General features: G+C 39.5%; 2 protein-coding genes across 8 annotated transcripts in view; both read left to right on the forward strand.

The window, feature by feature from the left end:
• The first annotated feature begins 3,403 nt into the window (after positions 1-3,403).
• Positions 3,404-7,184, forward strand: nccrp1 (P1, F-box associated domain containing). The gene is made up of 6 exons (XM_044221656.1): positions 3,404-3,594; positions 5,144-5,224; positions 5,322-5,418; positions 5,606-5,701; positions 6,676-6,814; positions 6,906-7,184. Exons 1-6 carry the CDS (start codon positions 3,453-3,455, stop codon positions 7,050-7,052), a joined length of 702 nt encoding a protein of 233 aa, XP_044077591.1. The 5' UTR covers positions 3,404-3,452; the 3' UTR covers positions 7,053-7,184.
• A 147-nt stretch (positions 7,185-7,331) lies between these two features.
• The window catches only part of slc8a2a (solute carrier family 8 member 2a), a 28,163-nt gene continuing 15,677 nt past the window's right edge, over positions 7,332-19,817 (forward strand). For all 7 annotated transcript variants that reach the window (XM_044221649.1, XM_044221648.1, XM_044221650.1 and 4 more), the window contains exon 1: positions 7,332-8,805. The gene's annotated coding sequence lies outside the window, so the exon portion shown is untranslated. The remainder of the gene's footprint in view (positions 8,806-19,817) is intronic.

Genomic DNA, 19,817 nt, shown 5'->3' on the forward strand with positions numbered 1-19,817 from the left:
CATGTCTAACAATTGGCAGCTGTGATCATATTACTGAATGTCTGTTATATAATCTTACAGTTTGCTGTCCTGCTTTTCCAGCGCAGCCTATGGCCTCAGTCAAAGAACAAACACTTTAACTGCAAACCTTTGGCTTTGCATTTAAGTGTAATACACCCCCACTGGTTTGTATTCTGAGAGTATGCATTTTGGAACCATAGTACAGTGTGTTGCCCTGCAGCAGTTCACTCTTCAGACACAGCATCTGCTGCCCCCTGTTGCTTCTCTGGCGCTCTGCCAACCATAAACCCTATTGGCTCTGGGTCCTTCTTATGTTATCGGCAGCTGAACTATAAATTAACCTCCATGACATAAGAAAACACAAGTTCAAGTTATATCTGCTGTTTTAAATTGATGTACAACATCAGTCATCAGTCTTCCTGGTGTTATATACGCATATACAGCATCCTAGAAAATGGACAAGGATCCACACAGGCTTATATTCATTCTGAGCCCTTAAATGTGCGTCAGGGGTAGCTTAGCGGCACAGCTGAATTAGCTAGCAACATAAAAAGATTTTTTCATACTCAATCTGATGTAGTAAAACTGCTTGTGTTCAACCTAAGGCTGAGTATCGTATGTCAAATATTTCTGAGGGTTTTTTTCTTTTTTGGTGCAGACATACACACATACACAGGGACAGCCACACCTATACAGTACACTGTAATACAAAACATACACTAATACATTTCTTTCTTGACAGTTAAAGTTCATTAAATTGAATATAACACAAAACTAAATTGGTAGTTTTTTATAAAACATATTCCAACAATTTAAAGAATCATTAAAATGTCTTTAAATTGTTGAGTAATACTGTACATTAATACACTTACAATGTCCTGATAGCTGCTTAAAACTACATTGTAGTGTGTTATAAACCATTTATTAAGTGTTTATATACTGCTTATAAATACTGAATAGGAGGAGTTGAAGGATGTGGAAGTGCAATAAAAAATCGCTTTTAATTAGTCTGCCAGAGGTGTATTTGCATGGTGTGGATGTGTGAGCCTCAGTAGGTTGCTGTCTGACTGAATGTAATGCCTTCAGGATCGTTAATGTGCAAAGTATACAATATTCTTGCATTTCCCTAAAGCTGATTCACCGAGGAAGTCAGGGAGGACTTATAGTGTGCAGTCTACACCACACCCTGGTGTTGCAATGCAAGCAGGGCGAAGTCACAGTAGCTCCACAGTGTTTCCAGTAGAATAACAGAGAAACAAGTCTCTGTGGAGCAGTTTGTGGTCTGGACTGTCAGTGACAAGAAGACGATAACCCGTTCTAGTTGACTACATCTAAAAGTGTCTTTCAGGATTTACAAAAATGTATCTTATTATTATTATTATTATTATACTAGTACAATTGTTCAAACTTCAATTATTCAAACTTTATTTTACTCCCCTGTTTATCTTTCACAAGCTCACTTGTTTTTTATTCTAAAGGAAAAAATAAAAAGCTTTTCTCTTTTTTTTTATCTGATTTAACTGATTGGAGGTTACAGGAAAAGTATTTTTTGTCTGATAATCTTTCACAGTCTGTCGGTTTTGGGGCTCCATTGTGTAAATAAAAGTGATCACAAAACAGAAACTGTATTAAAGCAGGAGACAGATGATCCGTGAGATGGAATGTGAGAGGAGGACAAACTGGTAAATGGAATAGCAAAATGGAAAATAACTTTTTATGTTATAACATAATAGTATCATTTAAATTTAAGCAGAATTAATCACTGTGTAAATTGTGTTTAATCGCATCAATACATTTATTAGAATGAATCGCTGTACCACTTATAGTTTGTAAGTGTTCCTGCTGCAGACCCCAGGCTCCACAGAACACACCTTTGAGCAATAAAGGACTTATAGACAGTTTTATCAGCCAGCAGTGGCAGCCTGTCTGCTAGCTCTTATTGTTTCTTTTCCAAGCACTTTGCTCCTATATGAGATCTCCATGGTAACAGGACTATGTAGAGACACTACTGCCCTGACCTTTGCACTGCTTAGATGGATGTACTGTACATTTACTTGGCAGAGATGACTTTTTGCTTATGGATGGTGCACTGATATGGATCAAAATGCAATCTTTATGTATCTTATGTATCCCCCCCCCTCCCAAGCAGAACATATGACATTTACAAACCCAGCCTGTTTTGTCATACAGTATATATTTATTCCTGAAGTTTTTTTTTTTCTTCAGCAGGTTATTTCCATCTTTACCTGCTGAAATGAATAATGAAAATAATGTGACATTATTCTGATTCCTGGTAGGGAAGACTCTTTAAACTCTTATTTTTTCCTGTCCTTTAGGAAGCTCAGAAGTTTTTTCCTATAAACCTAAACGGATATATATTGAGTTTTGTTTGAAGGAGAAATACTTATTGAGTAATCAAAATTTCTTCATGATAAAAATCCTGTTACTAACTAATACATCCAGGTTTGAGCAACTATCTGGGTGTGGTTAAACACTGGACGGATTCATGTCAAATGCTTCTATTTCTTTTTACGTTTCACAATTCCTCATCTTTCTTTTGCTATAGGTATGTTTAATACATCTGTCTGTTTATTATGTACTGTAGCTGAAAAAACCCCACCCTGTATTCAGGGAGTAATATTTTCTTTCAGGATTGGAAAGCTGATGGGCAGCTTTCATCAGCTGTATCTGGGCTGACTGACTGTAAAAAGCCCTTGTCTTACTGTCCCAGCCAAACATGTCCAGTAGACACTACATACTGTATCTTGTCAGTGAGTTACACGTTTGTGATCTGCATTGATCTGATTGTTAAGTTGGTAAATGGGATGTCTCATAACCACATTTAAAGCAACCTTTTAGTGACGACAGTCACTGAGGGCAGGGTCAACACACACAGCAAACACTTTACAAATGTCTCCACCTTGTGGATTCTAGCAGCATGTTTAACAGTGCTGTCAACAGTAAACTCAACTTCCAGCTGCGCACACACAGTACATGGGCAGATGTATTGCATTTTCCAGAAGAAGCACCAATGATTTGTTTTATTTTCAGCATAAGAGCTTTTGTTGTAGAGGAGTAAAATAAAGTTTGAATGTATTTAATCAACAATTGTACTAGTATAATAATAATAATAATAATAATAATAATAATAATAATAATAATAATAATAAATAATAATAATATACATTTTTGTAAATCCTGAAAGACACTTGTAGACGTAGTCAACTAGAACGGGTTATCGTCTTCTTGTCACTGACAGTCCAGACCACAAACTGCTCCACAGAGACTTGTTTCTCTGTTATTCTAGTGGAAACACTGTGGAGCTACTGTGACTTTAAGAGGCTTCGCCCTGCTTGCATTGCAACACCAGGGTGTGGTGTAGACTGCACACTATAAGTCCTCCCTGACTTCCTGGGGGAACCAGTGTCCGATCACACGGTCGTGGCCGCACCATGTCTGCCGCTGAGTGGAAGAAGAGATGTGAGGCTGAGTGGAGTCTGCAGGTCTGCCCGATGCCCGACAGCCTGGACTGGAAGGTCGTGTGTGAAGCCAAACCGCTCGGGAGAAATTTACTGAAGAACCCAGCGCCTCTCGGTACCACAACACTGAAACATGACTTATGTGCTGTTTTCCCTTTCAGAAGGGATCCAGAGGAGGGGGCACAGCTCAATAATACTGATCTACAGTGGGCTTGGAGTTCAGTGCTGATACATGTTAGTGTTCAGCCTGCTTAGGACTGCAATAACTTGAGTAGCCTATGGGTGTTTAAAAGTCATTCATAAGTGTTTCCAGAGTTTCAAGTTTACTTGTTAAAGTAATACATAGGACTAGATACCACTCATAGTCAGTAGGCCTACTACTGTTCATCTTCAGTAACACTTAGAAAAATTGAGCCAATAAGGCGCAGACTTCCTCCTGTAAATGTTTAAACTATTATTGAGCAGCTTTGTGCAATCTGACTAAAGGTTTGGAGAAGTGTGATGCAAGATTACACTCTGAGGAGTTTCTGTCTTCATCGCTGTTCTCGGTGTGGTTCTGATGCTCAGTCTTTATTCTGTGGCGTCTGCAGTGCTGTGCACTTATCATTGTAGCCTCTAGACTCAAGTGCTTTCCTTAATGCAGCCTTATCTGCTTAAATAAAGCATAGTGCTCAGACACCCACATTAAAGGGGAACATCAGTCAACTGTCTGTCTGCGATATTATCAATAACTACAGTACATCAATTAACCAAAGAAATAGTGGCATACAGGTACGTTAGACAATGGATTGGCATCACTTGTCATAAATGTATGAAAGCTTTATATCAAGTTTGGTTAGCTGTATTCCTCAATTTAAAAGGTGGGTTCATTGAGTTTAAAGGGCCAGTTCATCCAGATCACACAAACTCATTTTTCTACCTGGAGCCATGCAGATCATTTTGGTTTATTTGCCAAGGTTCTGAACTCTCCACTGAGATTTCAGTGGAGGCAAATGGAATTGTCTTTGTGGTGTCAGAAGCATCTAAAATGAATTGAAACATTTGAAATGCTCAGCAGCAACGTGTTTTTTAAGCTCTGTGTAAAATATCTCAGAGACATCAAAATGTCTACATGAGAAGTAAAATATGAAGAAAGTGACTCGGGGTGTGATGACATAAGGCTTTAAGAGGCGTGTGTACTTTAAGCTTTATTTAGTTACATTTCTTACTAAACCTATAATCTATAGATGTTATTATTATTATTGTTATACAAGATATTGGTCCAGTCCCATTTGTAATGATGAAAAGCAGCAAACACTTTTTAAAGAGGGTTAGAAGAAGCATTTCATAGATTTTTTGGCTGTACATATACCTACATTTACATTAAATATTAAAACACAGGATAAAATAAAGTTACCACTGTGTTTTGCTTGGGTAAAAAAAAAAGAATGCAAGTTCCGAAGTCGGATTCTTTGACACCAAACTCAACTGTGTCCCAAAATGCAGATGTGAGCGTTATGAGATGACTAATACTGTGTGTTTTTCACACACAGGCACACCCAGTGACCCTGTCAGAAAGATATATTCTCTGGCTTTGTGATGTTTGCAGTGGGATTACGATGGCCACTGGCTTCAGTAGGTGTGGTACCATTTACAGTTGTCCCTTTGTCTTATTTCTCACACAGGCTTGAGTAAGGACACCCCTCCACCCGAACCTAAGCTGTCTGAAGTGCCAACACATGGACCTCCACGTTTTCAACCTGATGGTGAGAGACAGTGGTGGTCAGCATCAAAGGAAAACAAAGAAAATGAATTAAGTTTCGTAAAGTCTTGGATCAGGTTAACGTTTCTCTTAATTGATAGGCGACTTCAGTGGCTGGATCACGAGCACGGAAGTCCTCCCCTATGATACCAGTGGCATCCCGGCAGGTGCTGCCATCTGTGCATTGCCTCAATACAGGTGGGTGTTACAGGGGATCAGATGTTTACCGTACAGCTGGTTATAACAGGGATTACCAGTGAGCATATACTTCCACCTACAATAGGTTAGGTAAACGCTGGTACGTATATGGACAAGGTACAAAAAAGTTTATCCCAAATAAAGAACATGTGGCAAATTTGACTCTTCTCTGCTCTCCTGTCCTCAGCTGGTTCTCCATGGAGCAGGTTGTGGACCTGAAGGCAGAGGGACTGTGGGACGAGCTGCTGGATGATTTTCAGCCTGAAATAGTCATCCAAGACTGGTGGGTTAATGAGCACCCCCTCTCACCTCCCACCTCCCTCCTCCACCCTTACAATAGACCATGCGTGATTACTTATCACTGTGGTCTGGTCTTATCATCTTATATCTGGTGTCAGTCTGTATGACCCTAAGTCACTAAACTGGACATTGATCAATAACATCACTGCAATACTTGAAATAATTGTGCAATATTCTGTGTTAATACTGCTGTGCAATATACTCTTTTCAGTTTAAAATTCCCTATTTATTGATATTTATTCATACTTCTATTACTGCTGTGCAATATCCACCGTCTCATAATAATCTTAATAAGCTACACTTAACTTGACAGTTCATGCACTATTACTTATTACTTATTATTACATTGTATTATTATACCGTACATACTTATCATCAACCGGTAAATCCACTTTGTACTTTAAACTTATTTTAATTTTAGACTTATATCCACTTGGTACTTAATTTATCTGACCTGTATTATAGTGTATTATATTCTGATTTGCTTAGTACTTCTATTCCTGTGTGCACTGACGTGACACTGAGCAGCTGTAACAAAAGAGTTTCCCCTCGGAGATCAATAAAGTATTTCTGATTCTGATCAGCTTGGGTGGTGCACACGTAGATGACATGTACATTTCACAGTCTGTGCATCTGTACATGCCAGGATCTCCAGGGACTGGAATTAATCAATTAGAAGTTTACGAATTGAACACTGTCTCTATTTTCCCTAAAATGAATACCAAATTGCATAGTTCTTTCCAGGAAACTTCTTGGAAGTTATTAGGAAATGCGTTTGAAATTACAGACCTGTAAAATAAGGTGTTACCCACTTCTTCAATAGGTTTTTTTTTTTTGCAGCCTTCAGTGTGCTGCCATCTGTCAACCCATGAACATCCTTTGATAACATTGCTAAACTACATTTCATTATGATTTCTTGTTGCACCATAAACATTTGATTATCTGTCATTTTGTCAGGTATGAGGAGAGTCAGCTGCATCAGTCCATCTACCAGCTGCATGTTAAGTTACTGGGTGCGGACAAAAGCACAGTGATCTCAGAGCACACTGTCAACCCCACCGAGGACCTCAGCACTTACTCACACACGTGGAAGGAGGTGAGTTACTGAGTCCCCTGACAGGTACAGTGATCTCCCCTTTAGTGAAGGGCCAGGATTTCAATTTTTCATTGTATGTCTCTCTGTGCAGGTGTCACATGTGTTCTCTGGCTACGGACCTGGGGTGAGATATGTCTACTTCCTGCACCGACTGAAGAACAAGTTCATGATGGAGTTCTACCCCACGCTGTTCACCGGCAGCGCAGTGATTGTCAAACCAACCAAAACCAGCTCTTAGGCTGAATCCTACTGAAAACTGCAGATTTCTGGGGTTGATTTTAAATTGTTTTAATTTTGCATTTGCTTTGAAGTTATTTTCAAAATAACTTTACACTTGTTTGTGCAATAATAAATCAATTTTCTTATTTCACAGTTAATTATTTCTTTCAAGCGGTGAAACCTGTGTCTGAAAAACTAATCAGCATGAAGTAGATATACAGTATACACACTATCTATGCACTCTCACTCACTATTGTTTGATAGATTTTGTCTAATGTAAATGGTGGGTTCTTGACTGCGTGATACATAACAGATTCACAGTGCATGTTACTGTGGGGGATGATCCTGTCCTAAATGACCCAAAACTCATGAATTAACAGAAATGTAGTCTCTACGCCAGGTTCCTCCATGTACTCATTTTTCTCATTTTAAAATTTCGGAAATATGGACATTAAGGTAAAACATGTTTTCTCCTGTGCTCTGATTTGGTGCGTTTACATGTCTCAGGTAACCTTTATGATACCATTTTCTTATAAGACACCCTTTACAAAGGGTCCTAACTAATGTCTTTATTAATGTTTAATTAATAATTTACTAATGCTTTATAGATCAGTTATAAGCCACTAATGGAACAACTGTTGGGTTTCCAGGCTGTAAAAACTCTCTTTGACGGGCTAAACCATTTGACCACTTATTTCTAGAAAATGGCTGCAGATGATCTGGACCAAAATTCAAAATCTTACAACTGGCTTGATGGCTTGATGATAAAAACCCTGTAATAATGACTTAATAACATGTATAAACTGCAGGCTTGAAGGCGATTACTAGAAAGTGAGATACCCATGAGCATTATTTTTTAGCAGTGATTGATGGATTACCAGCATTTATAACTGCATTATTACCAAATAGAAAGGATCAATACAAGCCAACGGGATTTTTCACAACCTGGCAACCCCTAATATGTTCTTACTAATGGCTTAAAATACTCTACAGAGCATTACTAAATAATACAGCCATTAGATACAACTTAAACCCTTTGTAAGGATGTCTTATTAGAAAGTGGCACCACATTAACGCACGTGTGGAGGTGAAATAGACCCCAGTGGATGAATAGACTATTATGCAAATAGTCCTCTCACTGCACCGTCAGTCAATCGATATACGGCCAAAAAGCGATTAATAAATTGCGAGCACTGGTTCAAGAACACGGGGGAAATTACAGACCCGCTAAACACAGTTTTGTAGTGACACGATGAGGCAGTCTACATATCACTGAAGTGTATCAGCTTTGCTATTGCGCACTTTCCCCTGCGTGTGCTGCCTTCAAGTGCTCACGATTGCAACTCGGACGAAATTTTCATAGGTCTACATAAAATACAAAATAAGCCATTAATACTTGCATCTTGCTGCTGGAGCAAAAACTAGCTGTTTGACGCTTAATTTCACAGAAAACTCAATGGCCGCCGAACACATATTTTTGTTTTTAGGCCTATTTCCGACCACACACACACTTAAATCAGCGTCAACAAGTCGCTTTTACAACTTCACATTGACTGAACCAGGAATTTGGGAGGAGACCATGAACGCAGCACGTCATCCGCCGCGTGGACTCGCAGCATCACCACCGTTAGTTAACGGCAATGTGAGTTAACGGGAAAGTTCACTGTGTGAGTTCAGCCGTGTGTCGAGACGGGGATAGTTTTACCAGGCGTGTGTTTCCAGACTTTCAGAAGCATGCCAGCCTTTGGTGGAGCTGTGCCATAAACGAGAAGGTAAGAGACCAGACACGGACAGGTGCGGCGGATAAACTGGTATTTTGGGAGCCTGCTAAAGGCTCCAACCTCGTGACCCATCTCTAGTTGTGATTGATAACGTACAGATATTAAATATAAAGTCACCACGCCTTTGTATCCTATGAACTGACCTACTGACTACACTACACTATTACTCAAATCAGAGCGTCATTTAAAGTTTGGCTAGGACCCTTTAATTGAAAAGATAGTGGCTCAGTGAATTTTGTCTTGGAGGAATTGTATCGTTAGTTATGATTCAGGAAGGAAATGCATGTCAAGGCAAAATGAGTAAAATGACAATAATACAAAATAAGAGTGTCTAATCTTGAAGAATTAAATTCGTAGTGAGTAGAAACTATTTAATGTTGCTGGGGACCAGCCGAACCCCCCATAGCACACGCTTCGGCCACAACAAGTGCTCTTGGGCCTGCACTACACAGGAGAGGCAGCACACAGTTTCCTGGCACAGCCGGTTAGAAAAATGGGCCAGAACCTTCACCGTACAGTTTGTGCTTCAACATACGTTCACAACTGGAAGCTGTAGGCACATCATGAAACATTTGGTTGGTGCTGGAAAGACACATCTCTCCTGCTGCTGTGGAGCTCTATGACAGTCCACACCTCCACCTGCTGAACAGTGCCCTGCTTGGCTGTTTTGTTCAACAGTTTCTTCTGGCTGAAGGAAGAAATTGAAACTGGATTGCCACTTTGAAGTCAAGTATGTCTTAAGGAGTGTGTGTTAATGTTTGTGTGTTGTTGCTGGACACTTTGAAGGTCCCTATGATTTTATTCTGAAAGATCACTCTGCTTTCTGCGTGACATTTTCTGATAAGGGCTGAACTCCAGAGCTGACCTTTAAATGATATAAATCATCATTCATTTAGCAGAGTGGCTGCGCCACATACAGTGTCCCACTGGCCCATCTCTTGTGTCCAGGACAGCACTGGCTGCCCACAGGCGTGTCAAGAGCTGGTGATGTGTGAGACAGGAGGCGTTGACTGCAGATACACCCCCAGTGCCAGTCCATTATATTTGATTACGCACACGATATCGCTTATATCTCTTTTCAGATAAGCATCCTAACAAGCGGTACGATTACTCTGAGGTTTTAGCATTTTTTTTTTTACTCATGCATGCCTTTGGCATCCACTTTTTTTCTGATGTTTCTCATATGTTATGAACATGTTGCTTATATTTATTCATAATATTTGCAGTGTTTAAGAATGAATTACAATGAACTTTGGGTCATTTCAGCACCACAGAGCAGGTAAATAACAAAACACTAAAACAGACTGTAGCCGAGATAATTAAACTTAATAATGGCAAAAGCAATCGACTGTGAATATTACAACAAATAAAGAAAGTCTTTATTATACTAATACAAAACTTTTTTTTGTTAGCTATTAATAGATTTACACATAGAGCTGAAATGATTAGTGGATGGATTGATTAGTCAGCAATCAATCAACTATTTTGATCATTGATTTTGAGTCACTTTTCAAGCAAAAATGCCGAACATTTGCTGGTACCAGCTTCTTAAATGTGAATATGTTCTCTTGATATCGTTGTAAATTTAACATGTTTGGGTTTTGGACTGTTGACATTGTTGTATGTAGGAAATAATCGGCAGATTTACCCCATAATAAAAATAATCGTTAGTTGCAGCTCTATTTACAAGTTGTTTGCAGAATACCGTCTTGTCTTTGGTGCCATCTAAGCACAAGGAAGACAATATATGTTGGGGTTCAGAAGCAAAGTCCAAGCAGTCCACCACTAAGTCTCACTGACACTTATCCTGAAATGCAACCCCCACCCCACGTATGTGATGGTTCAAGTAAACCAATGCGTGCGCCATCGCAGGTGCCACGGAACAAAGGGCTATACTACACCTCACTGTTTCTCTCACATTTCCCCCACGATCAGTCACTAAAACTGTATAGTTGATCAGACTCTCCCACTGAAACCTTTTCCTCCACTAGATTTAGGGAAGTTATTGATTTATAGTGCTTCTATAATGACTTATGAAGGCCAAAAGCCCCTGCCACATACAGTGGAATGAGTGAAATAATGCATCTCTATGTCACAGCTGTCAGCCACAGTTTTGTTTAATTTCTGGTTACCTTGTTTAACAATCATTATATAAGCTGTAGCTTGAGGTTACAGCAGTGTACGTGCTGTAATGCATAGTATTTACCAGCCTCTCTGTGAGTGTATGTGTGTGTGTGTGTGTGTGTGTGTGTGTGTGTGTGTGCATATGAGCGATTAGGAGAGGAGAGTTGGTGCCTGTGGGGGTCTGTTTTGTTTTCATTGACTCCCTAGTCTATTGTGTGTTCAGGCCTGCTGGCTGCCTCTGCACATTTTGTTAACATTTTGTCGGTCTAAACTAGATTGTTGCCCTGAATTCAAGCGCTCACGGTGAGGAATAAAAGGCACCGCAAAAATGTTGCTGCCATTTTCTGTTCTTCATATTCTTTAGGTTGCTCCACCATGTGATGTCATCCAGTTAATGAACGTTATAAGCAATATGTTAACTCAGACTGGGTAATAAGTAGAGATGTTCTCCTTAATGAGTCACATCAGGGAAAAAAAGAGATTAGTGATTGCTTAAGTAGTGACAGTCTGTCAATAGTGCAGTTGCTGCAAAGTGCAAGCATCAGTGTTTGTACAAGTGACACCATCACATTGTCATATCACTCCTCACAGCCAGCAGCATGTGTTTGAATATTCTGTCTGTTATTAATGTTTCTGACAGTATCCTGAATATTGCATAACTGGTGTCCCTGTTTGGGTTCATACTGAAGTTGAGAATGCTGTTCCTTCTAATGTGACAGTGGCTGGTCAGGGTGTCTCAGGCAATGGAAACCTCAGGAGCTGCTGTCTGCTGGCTGTCAGTCGTCTACTAACCCCTTTCTGTCCACCTCACCTCCGGCCCCATGCGGCCTCTCTCTGTCCACCTGCCTCTTCCTTTACAGTGAGCCGGCCTGAGGCACACATGGAGAATACGAAGGAAAAGGAAGTGTGTCACATTGTTAGCGGAGGCAGAATGACTTGAGGGGGAGAAACGGGAGACGAGAAAGGCTTAGAGATGTCAAATGGATTGTTTACCTCAGAATCCAACTGATTAGAGAAGAAGAGAGAAGTTGAACTCCCTAACTACCTCAGGTCTCTGAAATCTCACAGTACGTAATTAATGCTTAACCTGACATCACCCTTGGGTGTAGTAGCATTTGGTGATATAAAATATATACCATGAGATGATTTAATTATTCCATATTGTTTATACTATGATGATTCATATCAAATCTTTATTGGTCACATACATCATTATACAAGTACAATGTGCAATACAAATTATTAGTAATATGTACAAGTATGTGCAAAAAACAAAAGCAAACACAAACACTCAGTGGCCACTTCATTAGGTACACCTGTAAAATCTAAATTCTGCCTTTACAAAGATGATACTATAGTAGGTAGGTAATATTTTGCACATCTAATTTACATACATGGGGGTCCAGTACAACAACACCACTAACTATGACCTCAGTAATAATCATATAGTTGAGTTAATTGACACCTCTCGGAAAGTTTTAACAAAAACTGGCCATTATAAGCTTCGTAAAGGCAGAGTATGTGGCAGAGCTGTTGTACTGGATTGCATTAGATTGTATAGGTGTACCTAATAAAGTCGCCAAGTAGTGTGTGTGTGTGTATATATATATATATATATATATATATATATATATATATATATATATATATATATATATATATATGTGTGTGTGTGTATAATGTAATAAAAAGTTAAACTAGAGTTAAGTTAAAATGAAAGTTAAAAAAAATAAAGAATAGACCCCAAATATAATCCATAATAACATACATATAATACCGATCCGGGTTTGCCGTCTGCCTGAATCCATGTGAATGCAGCATTAGTGTGGACTGCCCAAAAATGAGATTGCATGTAAAGGTATAGGCCACTCAGTGGAATATAAAATGTGTTTACAAATATACCAGTCTGTTAGCAACTTCCCCTTTTACTGGTCAGCATTGTCAGTCAGGATTTTCAGGATTTACAAACCTGTAAATCTCCATCAGAGTGCTGTTATCAAAGTGTGTAGTAAGCGCTGTAACCAGACGTTTTCCACAAGATAGAAATTAAATTTCCAAAGTAAAATTCGCTTAAATATGCTTTTAAGATCATTGTAGAAAAAAAACAAAAAATTCTGCACATTGTTGAGCACTTGTACTCACTTCACTAACAATTTTTCAGTCCTCTGACCTTCATCGGATGAAATTCTGTGCAAGAACTTTGTAGTGATTCTTACCTGTTAAGATCAATTTAGTAGACATTGAAAATACACTATTGGACTGTACATAAGCAGGCCAGAGAAATGGAGCTGAACTGTGCTGACTGAAAGTAGATCACCATAACTTGACGAACTGAACAGCATGGCAGCATGCCCGCCGTGCTGTAAACTAAACCTTGTGCTCACCCGAGCTTGCACTGCTGCTGTCCAGATTGATGGTAATTTTGACCCAGCGGACACAGAGGGAACAGAGACTGCGCACCACTTGGGTTATCTTTCCCCCGCTGCGTCTACATGGACTTCTCAAAAACCAATTAATTCCACTGGGGTACTGATTGAGCCAGTAGAGTTAATTTGTAGACTGAGTGACTTCCCACAGCGCAGAGATATGGTAAAGCACTTTGAGAGACAGCTGCTGATGTTGAAGTTTAACTTTGTCTATAGGTCACTTTTTGAAAAGTTTAAGATCTGCGTCTCTACAAAATGCTACTACAAAAGTAGTTTGCAATTATCTTGCATTGCTAAAGCTAAAACTGGACATTTTAAAAAGTGAGCAAAGTCAGGGTGCCTCTATTGCAAACTGCACCATAAACTGCAATAAATCAAATATATTCACATGTACGTTTTTAGCTTTTACTGCTGTAATGATTGGGTTGTCATCATCCACGCAACTAAAGCCCTTTTCAGACATGCACCCCTTTGATGTTAATCTGATGGCAATTTAACATGGTCTCACATCTGCATAAGCCCCCTAGTCACTTTTACATAGAAGTCACGATGGCAGTCTTGCTTGGTCGGACCTAGTAACATTTCTGTAGCACAGAACAAGTCTGAATGGAATGCCTTCAGATTAATGTAAAGGCTGCAGCGGCACAAGCTGAAACCTGCAGAGAGAGACTAAATGCACATCTTGTTCCACCTTCTAAGATGACTGTCATAAATACATTATCTCAATCATCATCTCTTACGCACAAAATCAGTTTAAAAAAACTATAATGTTTATTTATGCTTACGCCATGGATGAATAAATGAACATCTAGCAAAACGCGTTACATACTGTACAGCAAACAGGAATTAAACGAGAATCCCAATTTAATGTCCTGTCATTCAATGCTTGTGCACTGCTGGATATTATAAAACAGGCAGCAGAATTCACTCTCTAATAATGTTAAATGATGAAATTGATATGAATATGTATTAGTGGATTCAGTATGAGAAGCGGAGGCGAGCGACCGCTCACAATGGTTATGAAGGCTTCAACGGCAAAATAAGTTTAAAAATGCTTCAGTGATGCAGCCTGTGGGAGAACACAGCTATCATAACATTTTCAACTCACTGCCTCTCGCTCGCTCGCTCTCTGGCTCCAGGTGCCACAGATCACGCCAGCACACAGCTCTTTCCGTAAATGTCCTGTCATGTCTGAATGAAGCCGTAAGTAACATTAACAAAAAAGCAACCTGTGTCTGAATGACAAAAAGCCATAGATGAAGCCAGCAATTTTGCGTATTCCATGTCTGAAAAGGGCTAATACAGTATTGTACATTCCATAAGAATTTTAGCTGTGAGAAACCAACCTGGGTAGATCAAGGAATTATTTTATGAAAGCCACAGTAAGAAGGCGTAAATGGGACAGGATGCCCAAGAACTAGCAGTATTGCATAGATTTAGACATGCCATCTTACTCATTTATGCTCACCAGACATGGGGTTACTGCAGCTGAAGTCAAAGAAAATGAGATAGTTACACTGATCAGTGACAATAGTTAATAATCCAACTCCTTTTGTGTGTTTTGATGTTTTTAATAACATAGTCATGAAAAGTGAAGACATGACTCAGAGGTTCCTGTGTGGATCCAGTTTTTTAAGGTGTAATCTGATGTGCACACCCTCCTGACAGATTCTTCAGTCTGTCAACATTGAATTGCATTATTACATACAGTCCTGTATCCAGTGGCTAACATAACGCAAAATGTTGTACTACTTCATTTGAAAAGACTGATATTAACCAGCTACAACTTCTGGTTTACACACACATAAAAATAATATGAAATATTTTTGTTTTTTAGGTTTGAGAAGCACTTTTCTATTTTCTGAATTGAAATGACATTTACACAAATTCATTAAAGGTCCAGTATGTAGGATTTGAAAAGTGCTCGCCTCACCCTCCCCTTCTAAGCGTGTAGGAGAAACTACAGTGGCCGCAAAACTGGCTGCGAAAGGCCCTATCTAGAGCCAGTGTTTGGTTTGTCCGTTCTGGGCTACTGTAGAAACATGGCAGTACAACATGGCGATCTCAGTGGAAGGGGACCCGCTCCCTCTGGAGAGAAAAACGGCTTATTCTAAGGTAATGAAAACACGAGTCTTATTTTCAGGTGACTATACACTAATGAAAACATACTCATAAATATTATATTCCATTTCTGCCACTATATAATAATATAGTAAAATCAGAACAGAAAACAGAATTTTAGAAACAAAATATTAGCTCAAGGATTTGTGAAAGACGTTGTGAAAAAGTTGTTTTTTCTTGCTGACAGATTAGGCCCAACTGTTAATTTACTGTTAAAAATACATCGATTTTCTTCCAAATTGACAGACTTAGATTCCGTCAAGATCTGGCACAGTGCACCCCTCAGGATCCATTTTGAGTTAATTTGTGTTACATAAGGTAATGTTAGCACAATCCAGTGTTGTGGTGGTAAAACGTGGGAAATGTTGAATGTAAACAAAATCATGTTTGTTTACAATGAAACCTCCACAAGATACCTTTAATGCCACATTAGTGGTTTGGCCCAGTCTGTCTGTGTGGCCCGTGTGGATTATCTTACACTCTGATTCATCGGGTTCATTGACAGGCCCATAGCAGCAAACTAAAGCCCTGTGTTACTTATTAAAGGCATGGATCTCTTGCCTTTCTTTACTTTAACTGCAAACAGAGCGACATTCTAACAGAGAGACTGTCTAACTGCTTTGATTTGTGTGTAAATTGAACAGACATTATTGTGCTGTAATGGATGTGTTTTATACTGTACTGCTCAAATCCAAGACTGAATCATCTGTAGGGAAAATTGCTTGGAGCTGCAATCCATGAGACTGCAAGGGAAAACAAATTCTCTTTGTTACAAATTCAGATTGGTCTCTTATGCATTTCAAATAGTGTAAGAGCCAGTCTAAAGTCCTTTGGTCTGACCATCCAAACACTTCCAAACTTAAGCATCTTAGCTATCCAGCAACATTGAACACTTAACATAGAAACACAGGGTGAACAGACAGTTTCTGAACAAACAGTGACAGACAGCCTCAGGCAGCTGTTTTCAGTGAAAAAGCTCTGATAAACCCACTGTACACTACCTGCTCAGCACCAAAGGCAGACAGATCAAGTTAGCGACTAGCTAGTAAACATAGTGGAGCATTTAGCAGCCAAAGAGCCAGATATTTTTCTCAGGAGTTCATGAAGACCAAAACAGAGCTTAAAGGACTTAAAGGAGGATATTGGACTTAAATTTGCCAAGTGTGCCCCAAGTGGCCAAAAAGCAATCAATTAATGTATGTTTAAATACTGTTCATTTATATAATATTACTGATATTACAGAGAGAAAGAAGTGGCACAAGTTAAGTTGTAACTACATAGATAAACTACACTTGGTTTACAATAATATAATGTCTAGTCACAAACATAAAGGTTCCTTTGTATTTCTGAGTAGTTTATGCGTTTTATGTATATTGCTGACTTTGGGCTATAGCATCTGAAGTTACTTCACACCTTACACCTTGATTCTTTAAGATATATTGGGTAATATTTTCTTACACAGCATCTTGTGATAGCAGCCAGCAGAAAAAGTTTTGACAAGGCTGTGAATGGCAGTGGAGTCACTCGTGTGATGTATAATTTACCTTTATGTTTGTAGAGAGCTACAGCAATGCTATACTCTGAATTTTAGCATGGGGCTTCAGTGGGTGACTGAGTGTTTAAGATTAAGTACAAACACAGGCTTTGATTGGTTGTCTGTGAAATTGATACATGGTGTGCTATTGGTTTACCTATGCAGACAGCTTACATCCTGGAAAGGTGATCTTTGTCAGTCTGCATACAGGTTAATGTTCACGCCGCATGGTCAATACAGTTTCTTTCTGACGGTGATGGATTGGTGATGGAGAAAGGGTGCGTGTGTGTGTGTTTGTGTACACAGAAACGTTTCAGCTCCCTGCTTGTGAATGCAAATGTCAAATTGGACCAAATTTTCTTTTGCAAAAACAATGCTAATTAGTTTATGTATTTTACAAAAAATACAAATTAAGCCAAATCTGAAACCAAGGGGATTAAATCACAAGATGACTCAGCTACATGTCCAGATTATACTGGTTTTCTAGGTGATGGTTACATTTCTTGTGCAAATATTCACTGCACGGAGCCACAAGTAAACCCAACTACTTGAGGCAACAAAAGTCTATCTTCCTATCGGGTCACCGGTTCTGAATCTGATAGTCAAAGCCATATTAGAAAGGGATGTCATCCACTGGTTCATTGGCACTAAAGTGGGATTACCAGTAGTGAAGAAGACACTGGAGATCCACCCAAAAATGATTGTAAGTCACTAAGTTAAACATCTGGAGCAGTGTTTTGTGTCAGTTTTATTAAGAGTACATTTATTTCCTATTACTTGAATTACTCATCTCTGCCTCACCCTCACACCTGAGTGCTCTGCTTGTCAAAAGAATCATCCCTCATCTGACAGTACCCCACTGTCAGGGCACAGGCAGGAAATATTAAACTGTTAAAGGTGCTAACTCCCTTTTTTGCTGGCACTCCTATCAGTGTACGATAACCCCAGGCAATCACTTATCGGTGGTGCTGACAGATAGTGGCTGTGTCAGAGGCAGTAAGAGGAGATGAGCTGTCACCCAGCTCACTGTTCCTTTGCGCTAAGAGGACAAGGAGACCACAGACCTGTCAACACCCCACGACCCCCTTTCCCCTAGGCATAAAGGCTTGTAAGAAGAGAGTGTGAGCTTTTTTTTTTGCACGTTATGTTGCTCACTACCCTCAACTTTTAACATGAACATGTATGACTTTTTAAAACTTTTTCATCTTTTTTTGAAGCAACAGTTAAACATTACAGTGCCCTGTCCAGTGAAGCTAAATCAAAAAGAGTTGACTTGTATCAGTGTCACTGCAGAGGATAGCTCTGATCTATTTAGGTGAGGGCAGGCAGTGGCAGTAATCTGCCCATTTATCTATCCATTTACTTAGTCTCTCAACTGGAAAGACTAGGAAGTACTCCCTTTATGTCTGGCTGATAAATCCACCAGGCTCCTCTTCTAAATGATGTTTACAGAGCTGTTTGTACGTGACATGAAAGGAAAAGATAGCCTTCTATATTTAGGTGAATGCATTAATCAATAATGCATCCTGCTCTTCCAGCACTGGCTTCTTGATTAGCTAGCACTCATATATTGCCCTCTGTGGCTCTGCTGCATTCTACAGATCACCCGCAAGGAAAATGTGCCACTTACCATACAGAACAAATCTGTATTTAGACCTTAAAATGTCGCACAGGCGAAAGTCTCTAAAGACTCTTGAAAATATATAAGACAGGATGTTAGAAAAATCTATTTCCTGTCCAGGTTATATAACTATAAAATGCTGAAGTATTTGGTTAACAATCAATTATGCTTTTTGTTTATATTGTGTGTGTATATTGCTGGTTTGATGTGAAAGTTTTGGCTGTTGTGGTAAAAACAAGGCTGGTGCTCTCATTACAGTCCAGCAATATTTTAATATTTTAATGAGCCATCATATAAGAATTGATTTGACAGGAAGTTTGTTGTCCAAATATGAACGTTGAGGAAGTTATTTTTGGTGAGCTTAACACCCCCCCCCCAGCACCCGCTGGTGTAAGGTGGCCCTCTGTCTGAGGTCGTGGTAACAATAGCAGGCCTTGGAAAGTGAAATGTGATGCGGCGGGCCCTCTGGGCTGTGTTTCTGAATCACAACTCCATAATGAGCTGGCAGAGCTCAGGCTGCATCAAAGATGCAGCACCCCAGTATCTGTTTCAACTCACAATGCACAATAGTGCAGTGCCACCTGTGCAGGGGGAGCGGAGGCCGTGGGCCCAGGAGGAGCACAGAGTGACTGAAAGCTTTCTACCACCCTACTGTACTCACACCCATACTGTACATCCTCATCATCCTCCTCCTCATCCTCTGAGCTTACACTCTAAACTGCCTGCTATACTTTAACATGTGTCTGCTCCGCTAATGTCTGTGCTTTGACGTTATTAAGAATCCTTTAATCCAAAAACACACATTGGAAATGGTCTAAAATAACTCTCTCTTTTCAAAAGTAAGATGATGATACTTTATTTTTAAGCATCAACTCATGCTGTGTTCAGGTAAACACAGTGTCTTGGCCGTGGTTAGTAATTAAGTGTTTTTTCAAAATACTGTATCACAGAATTAAATTATGGAAAAACAAAATGCAATTTTTGACCGGGAACAATGTCAGTAAGACGTGTATTTGAATGCAGCAGAATGCTTGTTGCCTAAACTCACTATCAGCCTCCGTTGTTCAGCGGCGCTATTTTAGTGAGAGAAGACCGTGGGAATGAGAATGATGAGAATCAGATACACGCCGAATTAAACACAGACTCATAACACTGTTAATTCACTGTCTTTAATGTG

The sequence above is a fragment of the Siniperca chuatsi genome, linkage group LG14 (genome assembly GCF_020085105.1).
Source record: "Siniperca chuatsi isolate FFG_IHB_CAS linkage group LG14, ASM2008510v1, whole genome shotgun sequence".
NCBI lineage: Eukaryota > Metazoa > Chordata > Actinopteri > Centrarchiformes > Sinipercidae > Siniperca > Siniperca chuatsi.